The following is a 26072-nucleotide window of genomic DNA, read 5'->3' on the forward strand; positions in this document are numbered from 1 at the left end:
TAGGTCAGTGACCCATATGCCTGTCTCAGTGCTCATTGAGTTGTGATGGGCTTCATGGGCAAGCACGCAAGTGGGATACGTTGATGAACCCGGAAGTGTTATTTTGGAGATTTTCTGGACATTGTAGGTCCCCAGGTCCCCATGGTTGTCATAACATATTGAATGAGTGAATATTGATTTACGCCACACCCAACCATTTGAACTATACCGCGGAGGTCTGTCAATAATTGAGGCTGGAGCTTTTACAAAATCCCCGATTTGATGCAAGCAACATGCAATATACAATAACAAGAAGAGGGTGGGATCTAGTTAATAGTGTTGAAGAGTCTGTTTGTGTTGTTTTCATTGGTAGAATGCACCAATTATAAACCCATGAAAACGATTCTGTCCCAGACAGCTGTTACCCAAAGTCTGGATGCCCTACATGACAGGTTTATACTTTCCACTGACAAGGCCGCAAATAACATAACTGCTATGTGTGAGCATCACTGCCTTACTTGTTTGATCAAAGAACTTGGTAAAAGTGACATTTAATGCTACATATAAGACCAGTATGTAAGCTGAAAACCCGCACAAAACAGTTGCATCCATTTTGGCTTGATTCTAAATCCGGAAGACAAGCCCATTCCGGTTTTGTACTGGATTCGAAAGCTGCATAACCATCCATGCAGAGTATATTCAATTACATTCATTGAACAAAATCGGAAAACCTCAATGTAAACATAGATATGCAAGGCAACTGGTACAATAAGGACATGGGTAGGATGAGAGATCATATGATTGAAACATACTCGGGTTGTCACATGGGATGAGACACTCTCTTATAGGAAGAAAAGAAGGCGAATACTCTCTCGCTCCAGACACTCTCTCAGACACTGTCATGGACTGATTACAGTGTTCATTCAAGTTAGCCGAATAAGGGATGATCAGGTTATTACGGAATTAACTTAACATCATAAAAGGAAATATACTCTGTCAAAATATAAATTACAAAAGTAGTGAAATCGTCTATATCTGCCGATATCCTTACAATATTAATACCAAAATTGGTTTCTGCATTGATTGGGATTGATTTGAAGGGAAAAAAGAGGCACTGTACAAATTTGGTGAAAAGAAAAAAAACACAACAATGTGAGAACCATGTTCCGAATCTACTGTTCCATGAGTGCGATATGGGACCTGGGTTAATGAGAATGATGCATGCAAATTTTGAACATTCGATTACCATCTGTTGATTATTTACTATACATAAAAAATACATCTATGTTAACTTTTGCGTTTCCTTTTTTGGAGAGTATTTATTGATATTTGACACACCAGTTTAATCCAGGTTACATATTTATATGATGCATTTCTTTTTCATAATTATCAGCTTCCACTACACAGTTGACAAACATTCTCCAATTATCCGAATAAAGGGTGACAGTGCCTACCTTCATCAACAGTTCCTGCAGGGGTCGCTCGATTGAATACATTTTGCGTCTCAACCAGGTCTGAAAAGAGGTTAGGTGAAATTGGGTTTAACGTCACGCCCATGACTATTGCACTAACATAGCGACGTGCATGCACGTGAGTGTGTGTGGTTGCTTGTACTAGTCCAGGCCGATGCCGATTATACTGATAGCCCACTGAGATACCATGCCGCGGTTCAACATGAATACCCAACTCAGACACAGTATACTGACTCTGAGCCGACCAGTCTTTGTTTTATCCCCTTAATGCCGAGTGCCAGACAGAGTAACAACAAGCACCATCTTTTAACGTCTCTTGGTATGACACGACCAGGTATGTATGTATGTATGCTTAAAAAATATATTGGCTGTATTGTTAACCGTTAGCCTCAAATTTAATATGAATTCTCGTTTGCATTTTGTTTGAAGTTGCGGTGTATAAGGTATAGTGACCCACACCTCGTTACCCTCATGCTATGGCACGTCATCACTGGTGTGTGCAAGTTGCACGAATTATGGAATTAAAATTATATACATTACAATGATCAGTAAAATTCAACAGAAATCGTAAAAGTTTCCGTCCTGTGTGACGCCATGACTAACGCTAAATCACGCACAATGCAACGGAAGTTATCTGTATTTCTGACAAATTCTTTTGGTTCCATTGGAAAACATAACAAATAACAGTACGCAGATTGTCCGATTGTTTCTGATTACTTACATGACACATTTATGTATATACCTTCCCTCAATCAACGAAAATCCTCCTCTGAAAATCTCGCGTACTGTTGTCAGTGAACCTGCCATTTTGTAGAAGTCGGTCACTGGCAGTGATGTCATACGGGAGTAAACATTGTTGTACATATTTGGTAATTTGTTTGAGGTGAATGTTTTAACTCGGCATCATGCGGGCCCTTTTTAATCTTATCTAGTTTGCACTATCGTCATCGCCTTCGTAATCGACAGATGGCGGAAACGTTTTTAGGTTTAGGTGTAGGGTCACATTATTTGTGAATCGTAAGCAGTACATCGGATGACATCACTCATTACCGGTGTGTTATGTATTTATGCGCTACTGGGATCATGACAACAGAAAAATGCATCCATTCGATGCTAAAAAGGTGAGATTTTAGGGTGTGTAAGAAACAGAGTACTGCAATTGTGCCTGTCAGATACCATTCTCTTACGAGTTGTTTCAAAACGTATCTAACGAGGGAAAGCGAGCTCGTTAGAACACTTTGAAACAACTCGTAAGATAAATGGTATCTGACTGGCACTCGTGTAGTAATCTCTATTCTTACACATAACGTGATTTTTGTCAACACTATCTATTATGGCGTAAAGAGCACTTCGGCGTTCGTGTTTGGGTATTTTCAAAAACATTCTAAACGATTCCAGGTTCCTCTGCGACATTTCAGAATTATCATTCCCGTGATGACTAATGTGCTTTTTAAAAAATTTAATCCTTCGACTAAATGTCCAATATCCGTTAGATTTCTAAACACACAGTAATTTTGCTTTGCCTAAAATGACAGTGGATGATATCACAGAAGGGGAGATATCCAACAGAATTCAAAACTTTTAATGTGCGTGATGTATTTCAAATTATAATAGTCGATTTCGAAGAGGAGAGACATATATATCGTCGGATCATTTTGTTTTCGGATATCATGTTTATCGCGAATTACTCCCGCTACAATGAGGGTTGTGGTGTCAACAGACATTGTAAATACTCAGATGATGGCTTGATTTCTAGATAAAGCTGTCTTTGATAACTGAATGAGATGTTTTACGGTTCTTGTGATCAGCGAATGTCTCTATAGCGTCCGAAAACCCATAACACAGGAATAAAGCTATTTACACACTAAAACCAGTAGTTCAACAGAGACGTAGGTGGACATTCGACTGAAGCACGAGCAACTTATGAATGACTTACGATCTGGAAAGTAGTCTGTCATAATCTGACCTCAGGTCATCACCATGGAGTAGCCAATCACTGGCCTGTAATTTGATCTCACACTTATGTTTGATACCAGTTATCTAAGATGGGTTTCTCACGAACGTTTTTTCTTTTTGTTTGCATTAATATCATCATCGCCTTGATAATCCTCGGATATGGCGGAAACCTTTTTGTGTAGGGTCACATTATTTATGAGAAGTAAGCAGCACATGGGATGACGTCACTTATGACAGTGGTGTTATGTATTAATGCGCTACTAGTCCAGGACCTTAGGGGGATATTGTGCAGATGTGTCTACAAGCACCAAATTTGGCACAGATGTAGACCAGAGCATACTAAATCCATTTTTGGTGGGCGCCAAAGCCGACGCTCACTTGGGCGGCCATGTTGGCAAAATCCAAGATGGCCGCCAGTCCCTATTTGATTTGGTCCTAACTTCAAAACCATGAGTCATAGGATCATGTATTAAGGCTTGTTTACAGGTTTTAGACCTCAAGGATTCCAAACGTGATCTTTGTTTTGACATAGAAGTGCGTTTTGGCCAATTTAGTGGTTGAAAACATATTTTATTCAAACCAAATATTTTTTATGGTCATTTTACCTCACAGAAAAATTTCACAACTGAGAACAACATCAGAAATTTAAAAAAAACTACCATGCTTAAATATTTCTAGTGTAAGTTAAACATCACTGTAGCAAGGTTTAATTTAACTGATCGAGGTATTGTGATCGTTCAACATCAATCTTCGCATTTGCATAACCCCGTGCAGTGGACTCCAGCTCTACTGCATTTACAGTTTCCGGTGCAAGACCTTTCACAACAGAGATTTGAGGTTGTTTTCTGGGTAGTTATCCCATATGGCATCTATACCTGCAACTGTTTCGGTTATCTGAGACTCCAGGAATGGCACAATGTGCTGGTAATATACTCAGCAAATGTCTTCGCTGATGTGGGCCACACCATATGAACAACAGCTGCCATGTCAAGCACAGCAACTGTGGCTAATTTGGCTGGAAGTGCGCTTTTTTGGCGCTTTTATGCATTCCAGAATATCAGACTTTTTGCCGAATCAAAGTGAACCACGATCAGCCAAACTTGGTGGTTCCCTTTGATTTTCAAAATGAACAAACTCTTCCATATCTACATCTGGTCGTGATTGTAGTGAAAGGAAGAGTGTTGTCATTAGTCATATTTTTCTTCTGTAAGCAACTGGTTTTGTTTCCTTTTTTGGTCAGATCAGGACGATTGGCGAACGACAGAATTTTTTCGCGTTGGATAGTGTTTGTCACTGGCACTGTCACCTTATCGAGTGTCTGTAAGACGTATTGTGCATAAAGCTCTTCGCCAACTTCATGAACTCTAGCGAGAGCGTGGACCCTAGCGAGAGATGTAACGACTTCCTGTTCCATAATTTCTTGTGTTTCGAGTGCTGCAAGTTCTTGACCAGTAGTAAAGGGATTGCCTAGCTGCTCAACAATCTCAACAAATGACAGGACACCCTTCCTATACTTAACTTGCAAGCTATGTGTTTCTTCGTGATGAGCAGTGCTAGACTTTGGTGTGTCTAGGACAGTTTCAAACTCTACAACACATCTCGAGCAGTCTTGACCTACAAACATGAAGAGCCTAAGTGCTTCAGGGTTCTCATAGAGTCCTGCTGCTCCGCCATGTGCCTGTAGCCTCCTATTGGATTGTTCGTATGACTAATCCTTTCCAATAAGGCTGAAATTGTGTGGTTCCCTTTGAGAAATTCATCATGTATGTTCGGGTGTTCCTCTGACAGCTGGACCATATCCCGCACATGTATTGGAAGCCATCTTGCATAGTTTGTGTGGTCCATCACCATGGACAGTGCTCATCACATACTCGGATATAGAGAAGGAAATCTCCCCCCGAATGAAGCGACACATCAATAGCTCAAGCTCCATGATGGTAGACCAGTACTTGAACTGTGGAATTTCGGTTCTGGAGCGTTGATCCCACATCTCCTGTGACTCAGACGTGGTCCATGAACATTCGAGTAGTAAGTAGAACATGCCTTGTGCTTAAGGAGGTGAAGAGACATTACAGATACTTGGTGGGCATAACGTATGCGCTTGATATGCTGCTCATTAAGAACTGACTCAGCACAGCCAGATGTTAGAACCTTTGCCTGAGAAAGTACTGTAGTCCAACCTGAACTTTCCAATCATATGCTGAACTTTGTTTTCAATATGCAATGCTCTCATCATCAGAACCAACTTATCTTCTCCTAAAATGTCTGGAAATGTCCATTGTAGTTGCTTTGCTATAGCATAAATGGGCTGATCTGCACCCAGAACACCCGTCTACCCGGTTTTCGGGAACTCTGTACCTTGCATGGTGAGTTCCAATGTATGTTTTGTCATGAATGGAGATGCTGCTTTGTATGGAAAGAGAGGAAAAATCCCTATCACTGCCTGAGGCTTCAGAGAGTCTTCTTCTGAACAAGAGCCCTGCTGAAGCACTGTGATGACATGTGCCATCCGGGATTTGTCCTTCGTCTTGGCCCCATGCACCATATCATCACATGGTCGAATTTGGCTGTTGATGCTTCCAGGTACAGACAAGCGAGTGTTGTGTAGCTCAACTGGATGTATGATAGCATATGATTATGGGAGTCGGGGCACAGATGTATCAGAGAAGTCCAGTTGAATAGGAGCTCGCTTTACTCCTTGGTTTTCCCAAGATAGATGGTTCGTTGCACTCAAAGCAGTGCCATGAAACTCATCCTGTGAACAGTTTCCCTTATTATGACTATCCAAGTTGTCCACATCAAAGGTGACAAAAAGATTGCATCGCAGATTAGTTTGGCAGAACAATTCTATCCTCAGAATGGCGCTTGCAGACTGAGACTGATCGTGCAAAAGCTTGTTTTACCTCCATAACACGGCTGTAGGACACTGATGGGCTGACTTCGTTGGCATTCTCAATCTGTTTCTTAAGTCGTGCATCTCTGTGCATCTTAAGGCCTTGGTAAAGGGGGAATGGTGTCTCTTATACGCTTTTCTATGTCGTATGGTGCTTGTTTTGGTTGTGTGGTGTGTCCCACTACATGTGTTATAAATGAGCATTTGTGAGACTGTACATGCAATTTTTACCCTCCCGTGTACACATTCATCCATTTCGAAAAGACCAGAAAATAACATTACTGTGGTGCATCGAAATTAAGCCTGAACCAGGAAGTGTTTGCCCCCAATACTCTGACAATTAAAGTGGCCAAAGCAAATTTTTTTATGTCAAAACAAAGCTCAGTTTGTAATGGAATTTTTTATTTCTTATGTTGTTCTCATTTGTGAACTTTTTCTGTGAAGTAAAATGACCATAAAATATAAAATAAAAATGCAGAATTTAATAAGATATGTTTTCAACCACTAATTTGGCCAAAAAGCACTTCTACATCAAAACAAAGATCATATTGGGAAGCCTCGAGTTCAAAAACCTACAAAAAGAGCCTTAATTCAGGATCCTATGACTTTTGGTAATGACGTTCGGACAAATTCAAATAGGGATTGGCGGCCATCTTGGATTTTGCCAATATGGCCGCCCCAATGAGCGCCGGCTTTGGCGCCCTCAAAAAATGGATTAATTATGTTCTGGTCTACACCTGTGCCAAATTTGATGCTTGTAGACACATCTGCACAATACCTCATAATGGCCCCCTAAGGGCCTGGACTACTACTGCGATCATGAGAGTAGACATAATGCATTGATTTGATGCTAAAAAGGTGTAATTTTAGGGTGTGTAAGAAACAGGCTACTACACTCCTGCCTGTCAGATACCATTGATTTTACAACACGTTACAAAGCTAAATTGGTATTACATGGGAGCGAGTTCAGTATTTTATTTATTACTCGTCATTTGTACCTACGTAAAAATCAGCTGATTGACTCCGTAAGTCACTTCTCGAGTTCAAATCAGGCCATGCGTATGAATACAAAGTCATGTAAATAGTCATCATCAAGTGCATCTATAATATCAAAATTTCAGTAATTCCAATGGAGAAAACCCCCGAACACTCTTTGTTTCAACAAAAAATCTACTTTAATGAACTTCCTGTGAAACTGCAGCGATGTCTCGAAAACAATAACAAAACAAGTTGAATCGTTGGTTGACAAGGCCAAGGTCACAACGTCACATGACCGCAGGCAGAGGGATTCCCCCGATGACAGTCTGTTTTCAAACTTTCTATTACTGGAGATTCGTGTCTGATGACTTGTCAGTGCTCTGGTTAAGAAAGTTTACATTTATCACAGAATTGGTGATTTTACCGCCAAAGATAGAGCTGAGTGTGCGAGACTGGCTAGCTGTCACATTGAAAGTTTGGGATGGAGCAGAGACGGTCGACGGTTGGCAAGTCAGAACACAGAGCAGTGATTGTGAAGTGCAAGAGTCACTAGGCCTGTCAATCAATGTGTTTGTGCTCCTCTTCAGACATTTTTTAATAGTTATTGACACTCTGCACATTTCTATGGCCACTGATTTGCATTATCTGAGTAGGTGGAACATTTTTCTCTGAAAGAAGTTTAGACCAGGTACTTTCTGGCGAAATGACTCATCAACCGTTTGGTAGATTCAAGTTTTGCATTTGCTGCCATGCATTTCATTATGGACCCAAGATTGTTGATGCCAACATGTTGTCACTTAAACTAAGGATGTGTCGGAGTGGGAGCAGTTTTAGAATTTGTTGCCAAGTAGAAAGGCGCGTCATGGCCACTAAAACCATTTGGTCTAAGGTTAGCATAGCGCTTATACGGGCAGCGGGCAGCGATTGTCACCAGCGAGTGTCACCTGTTGCCCAAGCTTGCGGTGTGACAGTCCGAACATCCCGGATGTTTACACCAGTGAGTGTTTTGGTTTGCCGCTCATCTCCCCAGCGCATATTTCTATGGGGAGTAACGCTACGCAGTCGTGTTATGCCACCAAAGTGTATTCAAAATGGACTCGGGAGTTTCCAGACCTAATTCCAGATGTTTACACCAGTGTGTGTTTTGGTTTGCCGCTCATCAAACTGCAGATACTCCATGCCATTTCCATCTTAATTTAACATCACGTCTCCCCAGCGCATATTTCTATGGGGAGTAACGCTGTGCAGTCCAAAATGTGTCGTGTTATGCCACCAAAGTAGACTCAGGAGTTTCCAGACCTAATTCCCAGGATTTCCATAAGGTGTCTATGTCGTTCTGACTTAGGGACCAATCACATGATCTATTTATTGAAACAGGCAGATATGAAGGTATTGCAAGAGAACACAGACTTTGTAGGATTTGTAAAACTGATTGTACTGAAGATGAATATCACTTTTTATGTGTATGTCCAGTGTATGAAGATTTAAGAGCAAAATATCTAAATAACTATTTCTACCGCAACCCAAACGGTAACAAATTTTGTAAATTAATGACTTGTGATTGTACAGAAACTATTAGAAATCTATCAATGTTCATTTATCATGCCATGAAACTAAGAAAATGTATGAATTTGTAACACGCCCCACACATTGTACTATAGGCCTTTGGCCTCATAAGTACCATGAATAAAGATTGATTGACTTAGGGACTGCGCACACATAGGTAAGTTTCTGAGACCTTCTTGTTATAGAATTTTTTGTTTGGTTTTCAGTACCTCCCTGATGTAAACTCTATATCGTGCATGATTGATTTTTCCCGTAAAATTTTGTTTTGAGGTGCCTGTCTATACTGGCAATCATCCCCCTCAAACTTTTGGGCTCATAATCGGACCCTTTTTGACGTTCATAAAGAATTTGCATAAAAGTTTATAAAGTTCATGGGCCGGAATAGCTTCTAGCTGTCTAAAGACATTCTGCTCGTGCATGAATCTAGTGATGATTTTCATGTCATACACGGCCTTCCTGGAAGTGTTCACATTCTGTTGCAATGAAATTCGCAATTTCGGAATCGTCACAGTGGGTTGGCGGAACAGGTATTTCATCCCCCTTTAGAGGCACAGGCACAATTAACAAACAAGTCATCTTTGAATAGATCATTAGGATCGAACAAACTGTTGCCATTATCATCAAAGGTGGGTGGGGGTAACGTGGCCGAAACTGTCTCCGGAATTCGTTGCATTCGATAGCGAGGTACCTGTTTCATGGAACCATCATCCAGTTTAACGTTGAACATGATGTATGTCCCTAAAGGTTGAACAACCGATAGTACCCGTCCCTTCAGCTGACCATCAATTTTGACACAATCATTTACTTTTATAGCTTCGGTTGCCATTGTGATAGGATCATTCTTTAATTTTCATGTCATTTATTATTTCTAATTAATGAATATTTTCTCATCCGTATATTTAGAACAGATTACTTTTTCGATTTCATAATAATTTATATGAACAAAAAGTATTTGTAATCACGCCCTGGTGAGAATCGGTACATTTTGACAGTAGCCATTTTGTTTGGTCATGTGATGTATCATGTGGCTGGCCAAAAATAATTCCGTGTTCACGTGATGTTATTAAACTATGTGTAATACCGCTGTATGTTTATTAATCGGGTGATCTCTTCATGGATGAGTAATAACTATCGAATACTTAACGAGCTCCCATGTAATACCAATTTCGCTTTGAAACAACGAGTTGTAAGATCAATGGTATCTGACAGGCACGAGTGCAGTGACCTGTTTCTCACACACGCTAAAATCGCACCTTTCTAGCATCGAATCAATGGCGATGATGATATTAATGCAAACAAAAAGAAAGAACACACATGATGCCGAGTTAAAAGTTAACATCTCAAAGAAATTACCAAATATGTACAACAATGTTTACTTCCGTATGACATCACTACCGGTGACCGTCTTTTACAAAATGGTGTGTTCACTGACAACAGTACGCGGGATTACCAGAGGAGAATTTTGTTCATTGAGGGATCATATTACATACATGTGTCCCGTAAGAAATCAGAAACATTCTGACAATCTGCGTACTGTTATTTGTTTACCATGTCATCCAATGAAACAAAGAGATTTAGTCAGAAATGCAGATACCTACCGTCGTCGTTGTGCGTGATTTAGCGTCAGTCATGGTGTCACACAGGACGGAAACTTTTACGGTTTCTGTTGAATTTACCACATCATTGTAATGTTAATGTGTACCCAGCCTCGACTACGACGAAATAGTCTTACATCATATAACTGTGTGATTCGCAGATGAGAATGACCATGTACATCAATAAGACCTCATGCCTGAGTGAGTGTGTTGGGTTTAACGCCGCTTTTAACATTATTCCAGTTATATCACGGCGTGGACAGCATGACTGACAATCAAGACTTTAATGTAGACATTGCTGTGTACAGGCAGAACGTTCAGGAGGAAATTTTCAACTTTGTTGACTAGACGTTCACTTGCAGTCGCAGTACCTAGGGTCCAAACTGTTTAAGACCAGCAACGTCTTCGATGCCAGAAGCATCCCGCCATGGTAGCAATTATGAGAGGCGAGTGCACACATCTCGAGCCAATTGTTGGTACTAGGAGGTGGTAAATGTGCATCAGTATAAGCCTGGAGAAGGTAGAACGGAACCAAAAGGTGACTGGGTAAAGCACAGCAGCTGTAGAAGTACATTGTGCTGGCCATGGCTCTGTATACAATCGTCCAGTTACAGTTCAAATCTGATCCCCCTCAGGTGGAGGAAGGCAATGACAGGCTTCGTGATACAGATTAAAGGAAACCCGTCCATGGAAATTACAAATGGGAGGACCGACCATTGGAAATGTCCCTGGAAGTGAACCAGAGGTAACTGCAGCGTAATATATTTATTTGGACATGCAGAAAGACATTTTGTAGATCTCCACTCACCATGATAAATTGCTTTAGCAATAACATGGTGCGGAGTCGGCTGTTCCATGTACGGGAAGTTGAAGATCTGCATATTGTACATCATGCAAACTTGTGGATTCTTCTTCGGCACTAAATATCGGTGCGAAGATGTTGTGTATGATGGAGGCTGGGTCCAAGACTTGAACAGCATGATTCTTGACCAATTTTTGTATGGCGTCTCTGAGAATTGGCAGACTGGCATGAGAATAATGAATGACGAGGGGCGGTTCTGTTATTGGCAGCAAACACCCCTTCTTCAGGAAGGACGTAACAAACAGTTGCCCAGGATGGTTAAGTTGGGCCAAAACAGCCGGACGATAACAGGAGCAAGGTCCCAGTTGTGCAGCACAAGAGAGCAAGTACATTGGGGTGGCACTGTTGGCCTTCTGTCCCTGGTTCCGTCCTCTACCACCGGACTGGTCAAAGTGGGACATTGATCATTCTTAGAAGACGCTCCGAAGGCACTGTTGAAAGTGAGGCGACCTCGACCTGAGGCACAGAAAGAAGATCACTGACTTCTCGAACTTCCCGGATGACCTGATTGAGGAGGACGGGAGCGACCATGAGTTGCCTAGTATGTTCAGAATCCCAAGAAGACTGAGCAATATATCCCCAACAGTGAATTACGGTACACATACCTGTAGCATGGGCCAAGAAAGAAACAGAAATTCCAAAAGCTGTGCCTCACGCAACATCGTGGGGTGGTCGAGAGCAGCAAGTTACGCCTGTTTTGCCGATATGGCGAAGGAGAGAAGCAAGAGTGAATGACGGATGGCAGTGTCAACGGAAAACAGATCCCTGTCATCCACAGGAAAGGAGGATGATTGATTACCCAACTTATGAGCATCATCAGTGAGAGGGCATGACATCGAAAGGTGGGCACTTTCAGGGAGTCGATTTCTTTTGTCCCAGAAAGGACTTATCCGGGGAAGATGCAGTGGACCCAATCACAGGTGCTGTTTAAAGCCTTAAAGTGGCTAGGTCATCACCCAGTATTTCAAACATCGACGAGGAAGGGCCCAACTTCTTAGGTGATTCCAGTGAGAGCTGGGACACCATCTCACCAAGGCAACCTATGGATTACACATTACTGTGACCCTTATCTGGGGCAAAGGATCTTGTCTCAACGGGAGAGGGAGTGCGATGACAGCAGGTCGTCTGTGTTACAGGTGGAGAGGAACGATAAGCCGTAGTTCCCGAAGACTGAGTGAGTGAGTTTGGTTTAACGCCGCTTTTAGCAATATTCCAGCAATATCACGGCGGTGTTGCCAAAGAGGGAGACAGCAAATACACATGAGGGCGGGAAGGTACTCGCCCGATACAGGTGGTTGCACGAGGTGATGTCGTCCAATTGGGATGGACATGCAGAGGGCCCATGGAGAATGGTGTGGTGAATGGGACATCTCGTTGGGTACGGGAATGGCCTCTGGGTAGAGAAGTTGAGGTAACAGTCAACTGTTGTAAAGTCCAAAAGAGGGATAAAGCATAAAATATGTGCCGGCTCTGTCTTTTCAGGCTAGGATCCACGGAGACGACATATGAGGTAGAACAGCTTTCTTGACTGATACGTCCAAGGCGCCCTGGGTTGAGGCGTTGGACAGGTCGTCAGTTATTGTAGAAGTGAAGTATGGCGTAAACTCACTTTGGTCTAGGTAGAATATTGATCTACTGCAAAATACAGGTTGATAAAATGTAAAAAACAACCACATAGTTCGCAAACAGCAGGCTTATCCAGGTCTTTCCTCTATTTGGTGATGCAGTGTAATGTGGAGCAAAATAAAATGGTTTCAGCAGACGGCAATTGAGACATTTGGGTGGGTGTTTCAAGTTGCAAATGGTTGTGTTTGCTTGCAAAGTGTTTTATTTTATTCGGAAAAAAAGAGACAAAATATAATGTGTGAGACAGGATAAGTATAAATGGCAAGCTCAGCACACCATCACTCCTAAAATTTTATGTGACTTAATAGATTCGAGTTTCTGTACCTGTGGACCATACGAAGTTGCAAAACATGGTTTCATCAAACGTACATAATTTTACTTACGATATTCCTGTATGCTCTGACCAGTAATGTTACAGTTCTCTGCATTTCCGCCACTCATACCAGTAACTGAAACCAAGGAAAGAGATTTAATGAGTTAGTAGCTGAAACAAAGAAATAGCTCAATATGTTTTGAGGTATATTGATATTGGGATTTGTTGGGATGATTACAATATTTGCACTTATGTAACCAGCTACAATTTAGAGCATTGTCATATGTGCACTAATGTAGACAGCTACAAGACACAGCCTTATTATGTTGTTACATGTGGTATGAACGGTAATAACAATTACAAGATTCACACAACAATCTCTGAAGTTTAAAGCTAGATTTAATAATTAAAACAAAGATAAGTATATAACAATTCTCAGTTACTGGGCAAGGCACTCATACACATCTATTTAGGCAAAGCAATATGGCAAATGTGCAATATAGATAATAGTCACCTCAGATTTTTTGACATTACATTCCCAATGAATTCCATTTCACATTGTTCCAAACTTACATATCACAGTTCACAGGATAACTGGGTAACAACAGTTTCCTCTTTCGAAGCGTCGACATGACCTTCTAACTTTGTCTCCTGACACTTTGTCTCCGGAACTGCCCTCGTTCAGTTAAACCATATTTCTCCCTCTCCAATTCTTTTTCTTTTTTTTACCTTTCTGTTCAATAACTTGCCCTCATATAGTAAACAAATTTTCAAGTAAGCTATCTACTTCAGCACACAACAAAAGGTTGATCGGCCCACACCAACCAGTTACCAGCCAACTCAAACTCCAATCACCCCACAAGTACGCTTCTCCCTGTCAGGCAGCTTGCTTAACTCAATCAAGCATGATGCCGTCCACCCAAATAGAGCAGCAGCCCAGAGCACTTTGGTCAAACGAACAAGGTACCAATATCAGAACGCAGGAACATTTACTGTGTAACCCAACATATTCATATATGGATGTCTGCCGGGGACCTCCTGCTGCGTGTCTGATTTTGAAATGGCATTGACCTTTTTAAAGTTTGTACAAAATGGTACACCGCCATCTGGTTTAGGTACTAAGATGCATGGAGAACTCCAAGGACTATTGCTAGACTGTATGATGTTATTCGTCAACATGTAATCTATCTCTTTTCTCAACTGCTCTAGTTTGATTGGATTACACCTGTAAACATGTTGCTTAACTGGAAGAGCTTCCCCCTCGTCTATATCATGCTCAATAAAGTTTGTGCGAGATGGTGTATCAGGAAAAAGATTTTCAAATTCCATAATCAACCCTTTCATTTCCTGTTTCTTACTACCGATCATATGGGATACTTTCTCGTCCAAATTGTTCAAAATTTCAGAATTGTTTAATTTAACTGCTGGTGCATCAGCACCTTCAAAGTGAAATTGTTCTTCATTTTGATTTTCACTGACATTCCCCACACACATTGGTACACTATTCTGTCCTCTTTCATGATATTTATTTATGATGTTGACATGACAATACCTACTAGACCTACGTCTACCTGGAGTATTGATTACATAATCAGTGTCACTAACTCTCTTTGATACTGTATATGGTCCTGAATATTTGGCATGAAGTGGTTTTCCCTGCAGAGGTAACAATACTAGTACTTTCTCACCAGGGTAAAATTCACGCTTGACTGCCTTTCTGTCATACCATTCTTTCATTTTTCTTGGCTCGATTGTAAGTTTGCATTTGCTAACTTGCTTGCACTTATCAATCGTTCTTTGAAGTCGGACACATACTGCAAGATGTTTGTTTCTGAACTTTCTTTCAACCATTTATCCTTTAGCAGTTTCAAAGGACCTCGCATCTGCCTTCCAACTGGCAAGTGTGACAAGTTCTACAGTATTCCTTTACATCATTTTGCAAACCTGGCCAATAGAAATGGTTCAACAACTTCTGGTAAGTTTTGTTAACACCTAAGTGACCTGCCAACAGTGAATCATGCGCTAGACTGAGGATTTCCTCATAATAACACTGTGGTACTACAACTTGATGTTGAACACGCCAAAACTCATATGCAGGAACGTCTGGCGGTCTCCACTTTCTCATCAAAATATCCAAATCCGAGTAATACCTCACAGGTATATTCTCTATCTCCTTCACAGACAAAGCCATTTGCCTAAACTTTACCAACTCACTATCAGCATTTTGCTTCTGAATCAGTTCCTCTCTTGACCACACACCTCTAAATTCAACACCATCTCGTTATTCTACACCAGGATCCATAACTTGCTTAGCTCCTACATCATCCAATCCACACATAAAAGTTTCTGACAAATCTACATGGCCTTCTTCGACTGGCAGATCTATTTCCTCTGACTGAACTTCAGCTGGCAATTCTACATTCTCTGACTGAACTTCATTCCACGCCATAGCTCTAGTAAGAGCACATGTGGGGTATAAATCAATGCTTTTTACCATGTCCTGATCCAAAACCTGAGCTGTGTCTGAACTTTCATCACTAACTGAATCCACAGAAATCGTGGGTTCATCACACATAATAGGGTCAGGGCTGATTACTGAAACCTTTGGTTTAACCTCACCTCCAGCTAGATCATTTCCTAACAAAACATCAACACCAGACACCGGAAGTTGTGATCTAACTCCTACAACAACTGTTCCCGAAACAAGTACTGACTTAAACTCTACAGTATGAAGAGGAACATGGACAACACCACATTCTATACCTTGCATGAGTACACTTGTTCCTGTATAAGTTTCTTCTGATAGAGGAACTATACCTTCCAGTATTAGAGTTTGTAATGCACCTGTATCCCTGAGAATAGTGACTGCCTGTGGATCGCCACTACCTATCATGATCTCACCTTTAGATATGAAAGGATCGTAAGTTGCCTTAGACCTATCAATTTTCACTTCATCCTTGGACTCAACAACAGGTATGTCCTGACTGAGTAAACTACTAGGTGTCTTACTAAACACTGCGGTGCAACCATGACCTTTGGGTCCCCCACTCTGAGTTTGATTTTTCCTACCATTACCATAGCTACCATGTCTGTTTTCCAGACTACCTGAGTTACTAGCTAAGTGAGATTTACCACTGTAACCTTGGTTACCACCATGACCTCTAGAATAACCGTTACGCTGACCCTGAAATTGCTGACCTCGACCAGAATTGTAATTGGAATAACCCGTGAATGACTGACCACGACTTTGTCCACCATTATTCACAGACTTGTGATCGGACTGACTTTGCCACGATTGACCATAGGATGAGCGATCACTCCCATAGCTTTGGTAACTGGACTGAAATTTTCGTTCTGGATAATTGTTGCCACTACCACGACCTCCGCCATGATAATCTCTAGACTGAAAATTCCTTGAAAATACACTTTTGTGAGTGAGTGTGTACCTATCTACTAACGTAGCCGCTTCCCGCCACGTTTTTACATCATGCTCATCCAAATACACCTTCACATCAGTTGAACTACACCTTTTGAGCTCTTCAATCAACATTAATTGTTTCAGTTTGTCATAGTTTCCACCTACGTTCTCGGATGCACACGATCTGTCAAAATTAGACTCCTTGACCATACCAAACTCAACATGGGTTTGATTTTCAATTTTTTTGTAATTTCTGAACTTTTGTCTATATGCCTCTGGAACAAGTTCGTAAGTGCTCAAAATGGCTTGTTTAACAACTGCATACTCTGAACTTTCCTCCACAGATAAAGCTGCATAGGCCTCCTGAGCCATACCAACTAGACCACTTTGTAATAAAGAAGTCCAACAATGTCAAGAACATTATAAATTTGTTGCTGTCTTTTCAAATTGAGCAAAAAAACTGTCTATTTCACTTTCGCGAAAGCGAGAAACAAATCTAATAAATTGGGCAATGTTCTCTTCCTGTTCAACAAATCTACTTCTAGTCCTCCCCAATTCAAACCCTCTGCTTAGTTTTTCCATCTCGCGCTCATGCTCCCGCTGTTACCGCTTTTCTTGTCTTTCAAGCTCATATCTCTCACGTTCATACCCATGTTCTTTCTCCACATATTCTTGTTTTTCTCTCTCTATATCTCTCTTTACTTTCAGCATGGACCCTAAATATATATTGTATTAAGTGTCCATGCTTTCAGCAATTCTATTTCCCTGTCAAATTGCATCTTAGCAACTTTCTCACTCTCAAATACATCCAATGAGTCTTTCTCCTGAACTAAGTTTTTGCAAACTGATTCTCTGAGTGTATATGTACACTTATGTAGCTAGCTATCTGTCAAGCCTATATATTTAGAACAGTTATATACATCTAAAACATTATTTCTTTTTTTAGATAAAAATTGTTCACTAATTTTGGGAAAAACCCAATAGAGTGATGAATAGATGTGTGAAAAAAATATTGGTAACCCAATGAAAAATTTAATAACCCAATTAAAATAGAATCCCTAGAGTAAAAACTCAAATGCTGAAAAAGTTATCTGGAGCTCTGCACTTTCTACCTCTGGGTAGTTGCATGTTGGTATCAATATTAATGCAAAAGGAAGTGGGTGTATGCTGAATAGACTCTGGTCAAGCAGAGTCCTGCAACTGAAGCACTGACTATTCATACAATCAAGTATGGTATGTAATGGTACGTATACACACCTGAAGAAACATATGATGGCCTGGTGTCTTCTGGCGGGCTATCTAATCTGGCTTGTGTTGTTTCAGGTCGATTGTCATTGTCACTCTTGCTCTTCCCCTCCATCCCAACTGAGAAATTCTGAATTTTGAAGAGGAATAAGAATTTATTTGATGGGAGTGTATCGAACATTCAGCAGTCTTTTAGTATTGTAACCACAAAGTGTGTGTCTGTGTGTTTTGTGTGTGTTGGTGTGTGTGTGTATGCATGCGTGTGTGCTGGTGTGTGTGCATTTCTGTGTATGCTGGGGTGCATGTATGTGTGTAGGTGCATGCATGTGTGCTTGTGTGTGTGCTGGTGTGTGGGTTTGTGTGTGTAGGGAGGAGGTGCATGCATGTGTGCTGGTGTGTGTGTGTGTGTGTGTGTGTGTGTGTGCTTGCGTGTGTGTGTGTGCTACCTATGTTCACTATTATTTAGACCGTCTGGGTTAACCTCTTTAGTTGAAACTATTTCCGTCAGGAACCTGGGTTTCACACTTGCCTGTTTCTGGACCTTTTTATCCTCTACTGAAGCTTTTAGCTCATTGACTTCAGCTCGGAGTTGTTGTTTTCTGTGGGATCTAGTCAGGCGCTTCTCTTCTGCGAGAAGACGTTCCTTTTCCCTCTCCAACTCTGATTCTGAACTAGAACTCTCTGTTGAGTCGCTGGCATGCTCCCTCTGACTTCCTTTAGATATGATCCCCGCCGACAGATCGCCCGTCTCACTGATCTCTGCAGTGTCCATTTCAACAGAGTGTTGACCTTTGGAGTAAAATCGTTTATAGTTTTCTAGTATCTGTGACAAATTTCGCATTTTAACAGTTTTTCCACACAATAAAAGTTGGGGCCATGTCACAATTTCGGAATAATTAAATGTTGCAGATGAAAATTATTGACTCCTCTCTATGTGATTTGCGCACTTAGCTTTTATAGTTATTACAGGAAAGGGATGAATGGAAATCTGCAACATTACCGCAGCAACACGAACGAGTGAAAGACATGGTCGTCGGTAATTAAGCTGATGTCCTGGTGTCTTCTGGCGGGCTATCTAATCTGGCTTGTGTTGTTTCAGGTCGATTGTCATTGTCACTCTTGCTTTCCCCCTCCATCCCAACTGAGAAATTCTGAATTTGAAGAGGAATGAGAATTTATTTGATGGGAGTGTATGGAACATTCAGCAATCTTTTAGTATTGTAACCACAAAGTGTGTGTCCGTGTGTTTTGTGTGTGTTGGGGTGTGTGTGTATGTGTGTATGCATGCGTGTGTGCTGGTGTGTGTGCGTTTCTGTGTATGCTGGGGTGCATGCATGTGTGTTGGGGTGTGTGTAGGTCCATGCATGTGTGCATGTGTGTGTGCTGGTGTGTGGGTTTGTGTGTGTAGGGAGGAGGTGCATGCATGTGTGCTGGGGTGTGTGGGGGTGCATGCATGTGTTCTTGCGTGTGTGCTAGTGTGTGTTTGTGTGTGTAGGGAGGAGGTGCATGCATGGGTGATGGGGTGTGTGGGGGTGCATACATATGTTCTTGTGTGTGTGCTGGTGAGTGGGTTTGTGTGTGTAGGGAGGAGGTGCATGCATGTGTGCTGGGGTGTGTGGGGGTGCATGCATGTGTTCTTGCGTGTGTGCTGGTGTGTGTGTTTGTGTGTGTAGGGAGCAGGTGCATGCATGTGTGCTTGCGTGTGTGTGTGTGCTACCTATGTTCACTATTATTTTGACTGTCTGGGTTAACCTCTTTAGCTGAAACTATTTCCGTCATTTTCTCTCATTTGCACATTCACAATCTGCCAACTGTTCCGCGAAGACCTATGGGAAGACTGCAGTATTTGGGCACCAAACCAGAATGATCTCTAATTCAAATGTTTTTGCTACACAGAAAGACCACAAATGGGGGCAACAAGTACCCTCTTAAAAATCTTTTGGTATGATGCAGCTGGGGAATGAACCCCGGACCTTCGCCTCTCCAGGCAGATCATCTACCACTAGACCAGGGAGGCGTTCACTTGTCAGAGAAGTACACAAAGTATGTGATCTAGACTACCAGTTGTTGGACTTTCATTTCGTGGAGACCGCCTCTGTTATTCCAAAATTTACATTTGTTAATAATAGTGAACTTTGTTGTAACTCAGGACTGTAAAAATGTATTACAAACAGCTAAGTCTACACTGCAATGAGAAGGATATTGTGTGACTGAGGATACAACAACAAATGTGTGAATGACATCCCCTGTCTACCGTTTTCTCAGAAGCGCTAAAATGGGGGGACAACCAAGGATAAGATACAAGAAGCTATTCACTGGCTGTTTATTTATGTGATCGGAAATCGGATACTGTGATATGTGTAAATGATCGCCCGGGAGCAGCTGAGAGGACAAAAAATTGACAAAGCAGCGGATTAAACATTGTTTACATATGATGAGCGCTCTTCAGGGGAGACAACTCCTATCCGATCATCAAACACTGACACTGAGGACGTAAACACAGGCAAATATATGTAATGTATTGGTCAGGGCTTGTTTCATTTAGGAGATAAACCTACTGTGTTTTGAAATTTGATGTAGTCCCACTGTGGAATAGATACCTCTTTATTATAATTTTAATATATATAAATTATAATAAAGAGGTTTCAAAACACAGTAGGTTTATCTCCATTCTACCATGACTGCAACATAGGTTGGAAAACGGCGCTCTCTTGCAACGCGCAATTACACAGGTGCACAGGTCCGCGATCTTAGAACATTCCGAAAAGTGGTCACAGGTAGTTATATATGTAACAAATATTACTAAAGTTCAAGATTAAAAAACACCAAAGTCTTGAGTAGTTCATAATAAGTGTTCAAAACACATAGTTTTTTAAACGAAGTTGACAAATAACACTCCTAACTTAATCCAAAGAGAGATGTTTTAATTTCTATCAAACTTTTGCACACTGTTGAACACTGTGGACTGGCTGTCGTTTCTCGGAAATGTGTGCGAGAGGTCATTTCTTGGAAATCGAACATGCCATCGTTTCTATTGTAGGGGTGACGGGTAATAGAAAAAGGTTTTAAAATGCTAAACGAATATATTTCTACAGCAAACTTTATGAATTAACATTCTGATATACATTTAACATGTCTAACAGTTATTAGTTAGAAAGCAATTACCCCCAGTAAACAATAATAACATCAAAGTAAATGCCTCTCCACCCCGAACTTGGATGTGGCAGAACTCGACCTACATCACGGTTACTCACACCTCACAGCTGTCAATGGCTGACAATCATGTGTTTACTTAAGAATTGACCTTCACTTTGTGTGAGTTCATTGGAGTATGAACCTGCATAGAGTCAGGGCCAAACTGTATGGACGTCGGAAAATTTGTGACCCTCATGAAGTGGCAGGACATCACTGGTGGGTGCTGCAATGTATCTGTCATTGTGACTCAGTGTGCGCCTACGTTCATGGCACGTCAATAGTAGTGTTATACATACAAAGGAGTCATGGCTACATAGTAAACGCCTATCGAAGTCTCAGAATGCCTTATTATGTCCCGACTAACGGTCATAGAAATCAGCTGTGTGCACAGAATTATGGATCTACAGAATAGCATACCCGTGACTTTAACAAAAGCAGAGCAATCATAAAGCAACTTTCTTCACCACGTACAAAGGTAACAAAATCCCACTAGTTTTTGTACGCCATTTTGGAAAAACAATTTGAATTGAAAATGACGCCCATTTGAATGGTTTCGACGTCACTTTCAGTTTTCTTTTCAATGTAACAAAGTAAAAACTCTAAATACGTTCATTCGTAACAATGAAATTCGTGAACTGATAGAAGTGATAGTAGTCGTTGAAAGTGTGTGTCGGTTTATGTTCCAGATTTTGAATTGCGTTATCCCGTACAAAATATTGAAAATGTTGCAATGCTAGACGAGCGAGCACAAACGTTTTCTACTTCGGCCCTTAAAATATTATTAGTACTGCATGTGACCTCTGACCTCCATTCTTAGTCACAGTTAACTGACCCCTGACCTGCCTTCTCGGTGAGAAGAGAACAGGAAAAAGGTAAATATGAAATTATAGTTTCAACTCATAAACTCACCTGAGTTGGCTATCGTCGCGTCATCTCCTGGTGTGATAGCCTACAACATTGCGTCCTCACCGTCATCTTCCAGTGTGGTCAACGTATTTGTGGCTATTGTAGTCCTTCGCAAAGACGAAATTGCCTCTTGCAGATGTACCTTATAAATTAAATAAATTATCTATCACTTATTCCGATTTTGTCCTCTGCTTGTACTATCTGGAACGTTGCCAGCCCGTCACTCCCTTGCTTGTCCCACCTGGAATGTCGCCAGGCAAGTTACGTCACACCCAGAATGTCGCCAGACAAGTTAAATCACTTTCTCATTCTTTCCTTTTAGATTCAATCTCCTATAGAAAGAGACTTTTAGGTGTGGTTAGAGGAGCACGGGCCATGTGTAGTCACTTCAATATTTCTAGATGTATTAATGTCAGAAATGCCCTATCCTATCTTTACTCAAGGCCAGCATCGGTCAACTTTCATTGCGGTTTCTAGAGTAAAATGGCAAATCGTGCATAAAAATCTGATATCGTCCTTGTCATAGGTGATTAAATATCAACCCCAATTCATGATACCCACCAAGTCTGTATTGCTATGAATGGGCAGGGGTGGCCCAATCGTCTAAGGCGCCGCGATTCGCTGTGCAGAGTTGCGTCCCTTCGACACGCCAGAAACCTATGATTGTGGGTTCGAATCCCGGTTCGCCACGATTATGTTTCTAGGTTTGTCAGCACCATACCCGTGCTCGTGGGTTTCACCGAAGTGGTAAACGTCTGAGACCTGCATCACTTCGGGCTTTCCTCCCACATAAAGCTGACACGCCGTGATATGACTGGAATACTGTTAAAAGCGGTGTTAAACCCAAATCACTCACTCACGCACTGCGGGAACTAATTTCAATAATAAATATGGAAAACTTTCAACTTCCTTGATTTATTCAAGGACATTGCATTTAGAGATGATAGATCACTGAGAGCAGCTTAAGCACACTCGATGACCCATATGGGCTAAAAAATGCAGTGTTACGAGCGTATATCTTTTTGATATTTGCAATTAGTGATTGGTCAGTTAAACAAAGATCTCTTTTCATTGGACAACGTGACTATCGATCAACAGCTATTCGACCATTAATGAATCACATCAAAATATCAACTCCTGTGCGTGTTTCCTCTTCTCGATGTGAAATCTGTGTCTCTGCTGAAGCACGGCGGCGGCTGTCTGTCAGTGACGAGATCTTGTCAAAACAGGCCTTGATTAAAAAACCTGATGAACCTGTTTGGAAACTTGTCTTCTTTATCAATGCTAGATAGTATGGCTCCGATAGTGAACGCTGTGTAAATCAGACAGAAATGTAATCTTTAAAGTTTTTTAACAAAACTATATTTTTAACGCGTAACAACACGTTAACTGAGTAATTCGATTGGAGTGAGTGGACAGTGTTTTTTCACACGCGGATTGATACAAACAGCTGAATCCTGATCGGTGACAGGTTTTACCTCCTTGAAACATGTCTTTGATGTGATTTTTGGTAATCAATAGAATAACCCGATCGGTACGAGTAATTACAGGAAATATGTCACGAGTGAAATTAGCTCAAATAATTTCAAATATAACATATTTCCCGTAATCACTCGTACCTCGTGGGTTATTCTGTAAATATACTTCATTAAATTTGTATGAACTCTACTATTTGGTATGAAACAATATTGTCATCATTCTGGAATTCCATAAAACACGAAGTCTGGCACAGGATCATAAGCAAACATCTCAAACTCAAGTTAAAAAATCTTCATCAATCTGACCTTAGCGTCACATGTCAGTGACCCATATGCCTATCTCTGTGCTCATTGAGTTGTGATTGGCTTCATGTGCAGTCACGCAATTTGGATACGTTGACAAACCAGGAAGTGTTATTGTGGAGATTTCTGGACAGTGTAGGTCCCCAGGTCCCCATGGTTGTAATAACATATTGAGTGAGTCAATATTGATTTACGACACACCTAACCATTTGAACTATACAGCGGAGGTCTGTCAATAATTGAGGCTGGACCAGCCAACAGTTGACGGCATGTACCATAATTTAATGATGTAATTGCTGGTTGTTACAAAATCGCCGATTTGATGCAAGTGTAACAAAAGGATTGGATTCAAGTGCATCCGGCATGGATTTTAGGAACGCTTCTGTGTGACACCAAAATGACGAATACGGTCAAAGGGGGACCACTCTTACATGAACATTAATCACGCCACTTTAACTTGATAGCCGAATGCAGCCTTCTGATTGGCTGCGGCCTGAACGTCCTTGCGTCATGTTCATTGTAGCTTGATTAAACGTTGGAAGATTTCATCACGACGCCGTCCTATTTTGCAGGTAAATATAAGTTTCAGAGGAGGATTTTCGCATTAGAGAATCGTATGTGTGTGTGAAATGTGGTTGATAGTATTTAACAGACTCAAAGCCTTTTCAACGTATGGTCAATGAGGGTTTGATTCATTCTAATATCCCAGACTATCGTGATCCTCAATAGGCTGATGTTCTAGGGCAATAATATAGACAACATGATTTCCCAAAGAACCATACATACAAGTTATAAGTACATAGGTACAGTGTACAGAGGGTCTGAGTGTCTGCCCTTGCAGTGGAGCAGCTTGACTGTACTTGTGCGTTGGTGACTTCCTCGAGAATGGTATGAATGTCAACGCACCAGTACTGAGCCGTTAGCGTTGAATCCATATCAGCCGCAAATAGCAGCTATCCTACATACACCATGTGGGCTACGATGTACTGCACACATTTCAAGTGTATGACGTGTGATGCAGAGAGGAAACGGAGTACACTGAATGGACAAGGAAGCGCCAGTACAAGGCAGTGGATGTTGCAAAGAGAAGGTTTTTTTATTGGTATGTTACAAAAGCTAAGCGACAATACGTAGAAAAGGCTATAGCTGATATTGAAAAGCTTTGCGATTCAGAAGTTGACTTCTAGAAGAACATTGGAAATTAGGTGACTGAGAATATATATGTAATGAAATGACTATCAATGCACCAAAATAAAGATCAATCCATTTCAGAAATCCGCCTGCGTGCAGAACCACAAGCATAATAAATTATTTGTGGAACAACGCCTATTGAAGTTGCCATCAGTTACAACCATTTAGTATTGCTACTCACAGAACATTTAGATTATCAAACATGGCACTAGGGCTCCTGATCCTCAAGTTTGTGTGGCATGAAGTATAATACGTACACTAAACTGTACGACTCCATGGTGTGTTCTACAATCCAGCTCGGAGCAGAAGTCTGGGGAAACCATAACCTCTCGTGTATGAATGCAATTCAAAATAAGGCTGTGAGACTTTTATCGGCCTTAGAGAATTTGCTCCAAGTAATTCTGAATCAGGAGACTTTGGATGGGTACCTTTAACAATACGACAGTTGGAGACCGTACCTAAGTTATATAAACGCTTTAGCTCTCTTCAACACAGAACACGAAGGAAAGGTTTTATGTGGGCCAACAGACGTGATGGATTCGTAAAGTTCATTCCAAGTATAAAGACTTAGTACTGGAAGCTTCATTTCAACGGATAATGATTATCATTATCGTCATATTAGTAAAGATGGTGCTGGGGGTTAACGTCGCGTCCAAGTTTATTGCACTTATATAGCGACGTGCATGTACGTGTGTGTGTTTGTGTGGCTGCTTGTACTAGTCCGGACTGATGCCGATTTATAGTGCTAGCCAACTGAGATACCATGCCGCAGTTTAACATGAATACCCCACTCAGACACAGTATACTGACTCCGAGCCGACCAGTCCTTGTTTTAGCCCCTTAATGCCGAGCGCCAGACAGGGTAACAACAAGTACCATCTTTTAACGTCTTTTGGTATGACGAGGCCGGGGATCGAACCCCGGACCTTCCGCTCTCCGTAAAGAAGTGAGAGAAAGTATTTGAGAAGTACAAAAAAGATTGACTGCATCAATAAACCAAGTTAACAGTTAAAGGGTAACGGAGGAAACAAACTACGTCTGTACAACCAGTTCAAGAGCGAGCACAGTGTGGAACATTTCAACCAATGTGCCATGT

General features: G+C 41.2%; 1 protein-coding gene across 8 annotated transcripts in view; it reads right to left on the reverse strand.

The window, feature by feature from the left end:
- Window positions 1-26072, reverse strand: part of LOC124111218 (serine/threonine-protein phosphatase 6 regulatory ankyrin repeat subunit C-like) — a 108626-nt gene that overhangs the window by 9938 nt on the left and 72616 nt on the right. For 7 of the 8 annotated variants that reach the window (XM_048387305.1, XM_048387303.1, XM_048387302.1 and 4 more), the window contains 4 exons: window positions 18433-18692; window positions 17916-18033; window positions 13311-13376; window positions 1434-1493 (listed from right to left, as the gene is read on the reverse strand). In XM_048387305.1, the coding sequence (XP_048243262.1) occupies window positions 1434-1493; window positions 13311-13376; window positions 17916-18033; window positions 18433-18692 (504 nt within the window). Of the gene's footprint in view, window positions 1-1433; window positions 1494-13310; window positions 13377-17915; window positions 18034-18432; window positions 18693-18903; window positions 19055-22007; window positions 22252-26072 lie in introns of those variants that run through there. The other variant, XM_048387306.1, reaches the window with a different exon arrangement.

Source organism: Haliotis rufescens, unplaced genomic scaffold, assembly GCF_023055435.1.
Source record: "Haliotis rufescens isolate VD_foot unplaced genomic scaffold, xgHalRufe1.0.p SCAF_7, whole genome shotgun sequence".
In the NCBI taxonomy this organism is placed as follows: domain Eukaryota; kingdom Metazoa; phylum Mollusca; class Gastropoda; order Lepetellida; family Haliotidae; genus Haliotis; species Haliotis rufescens.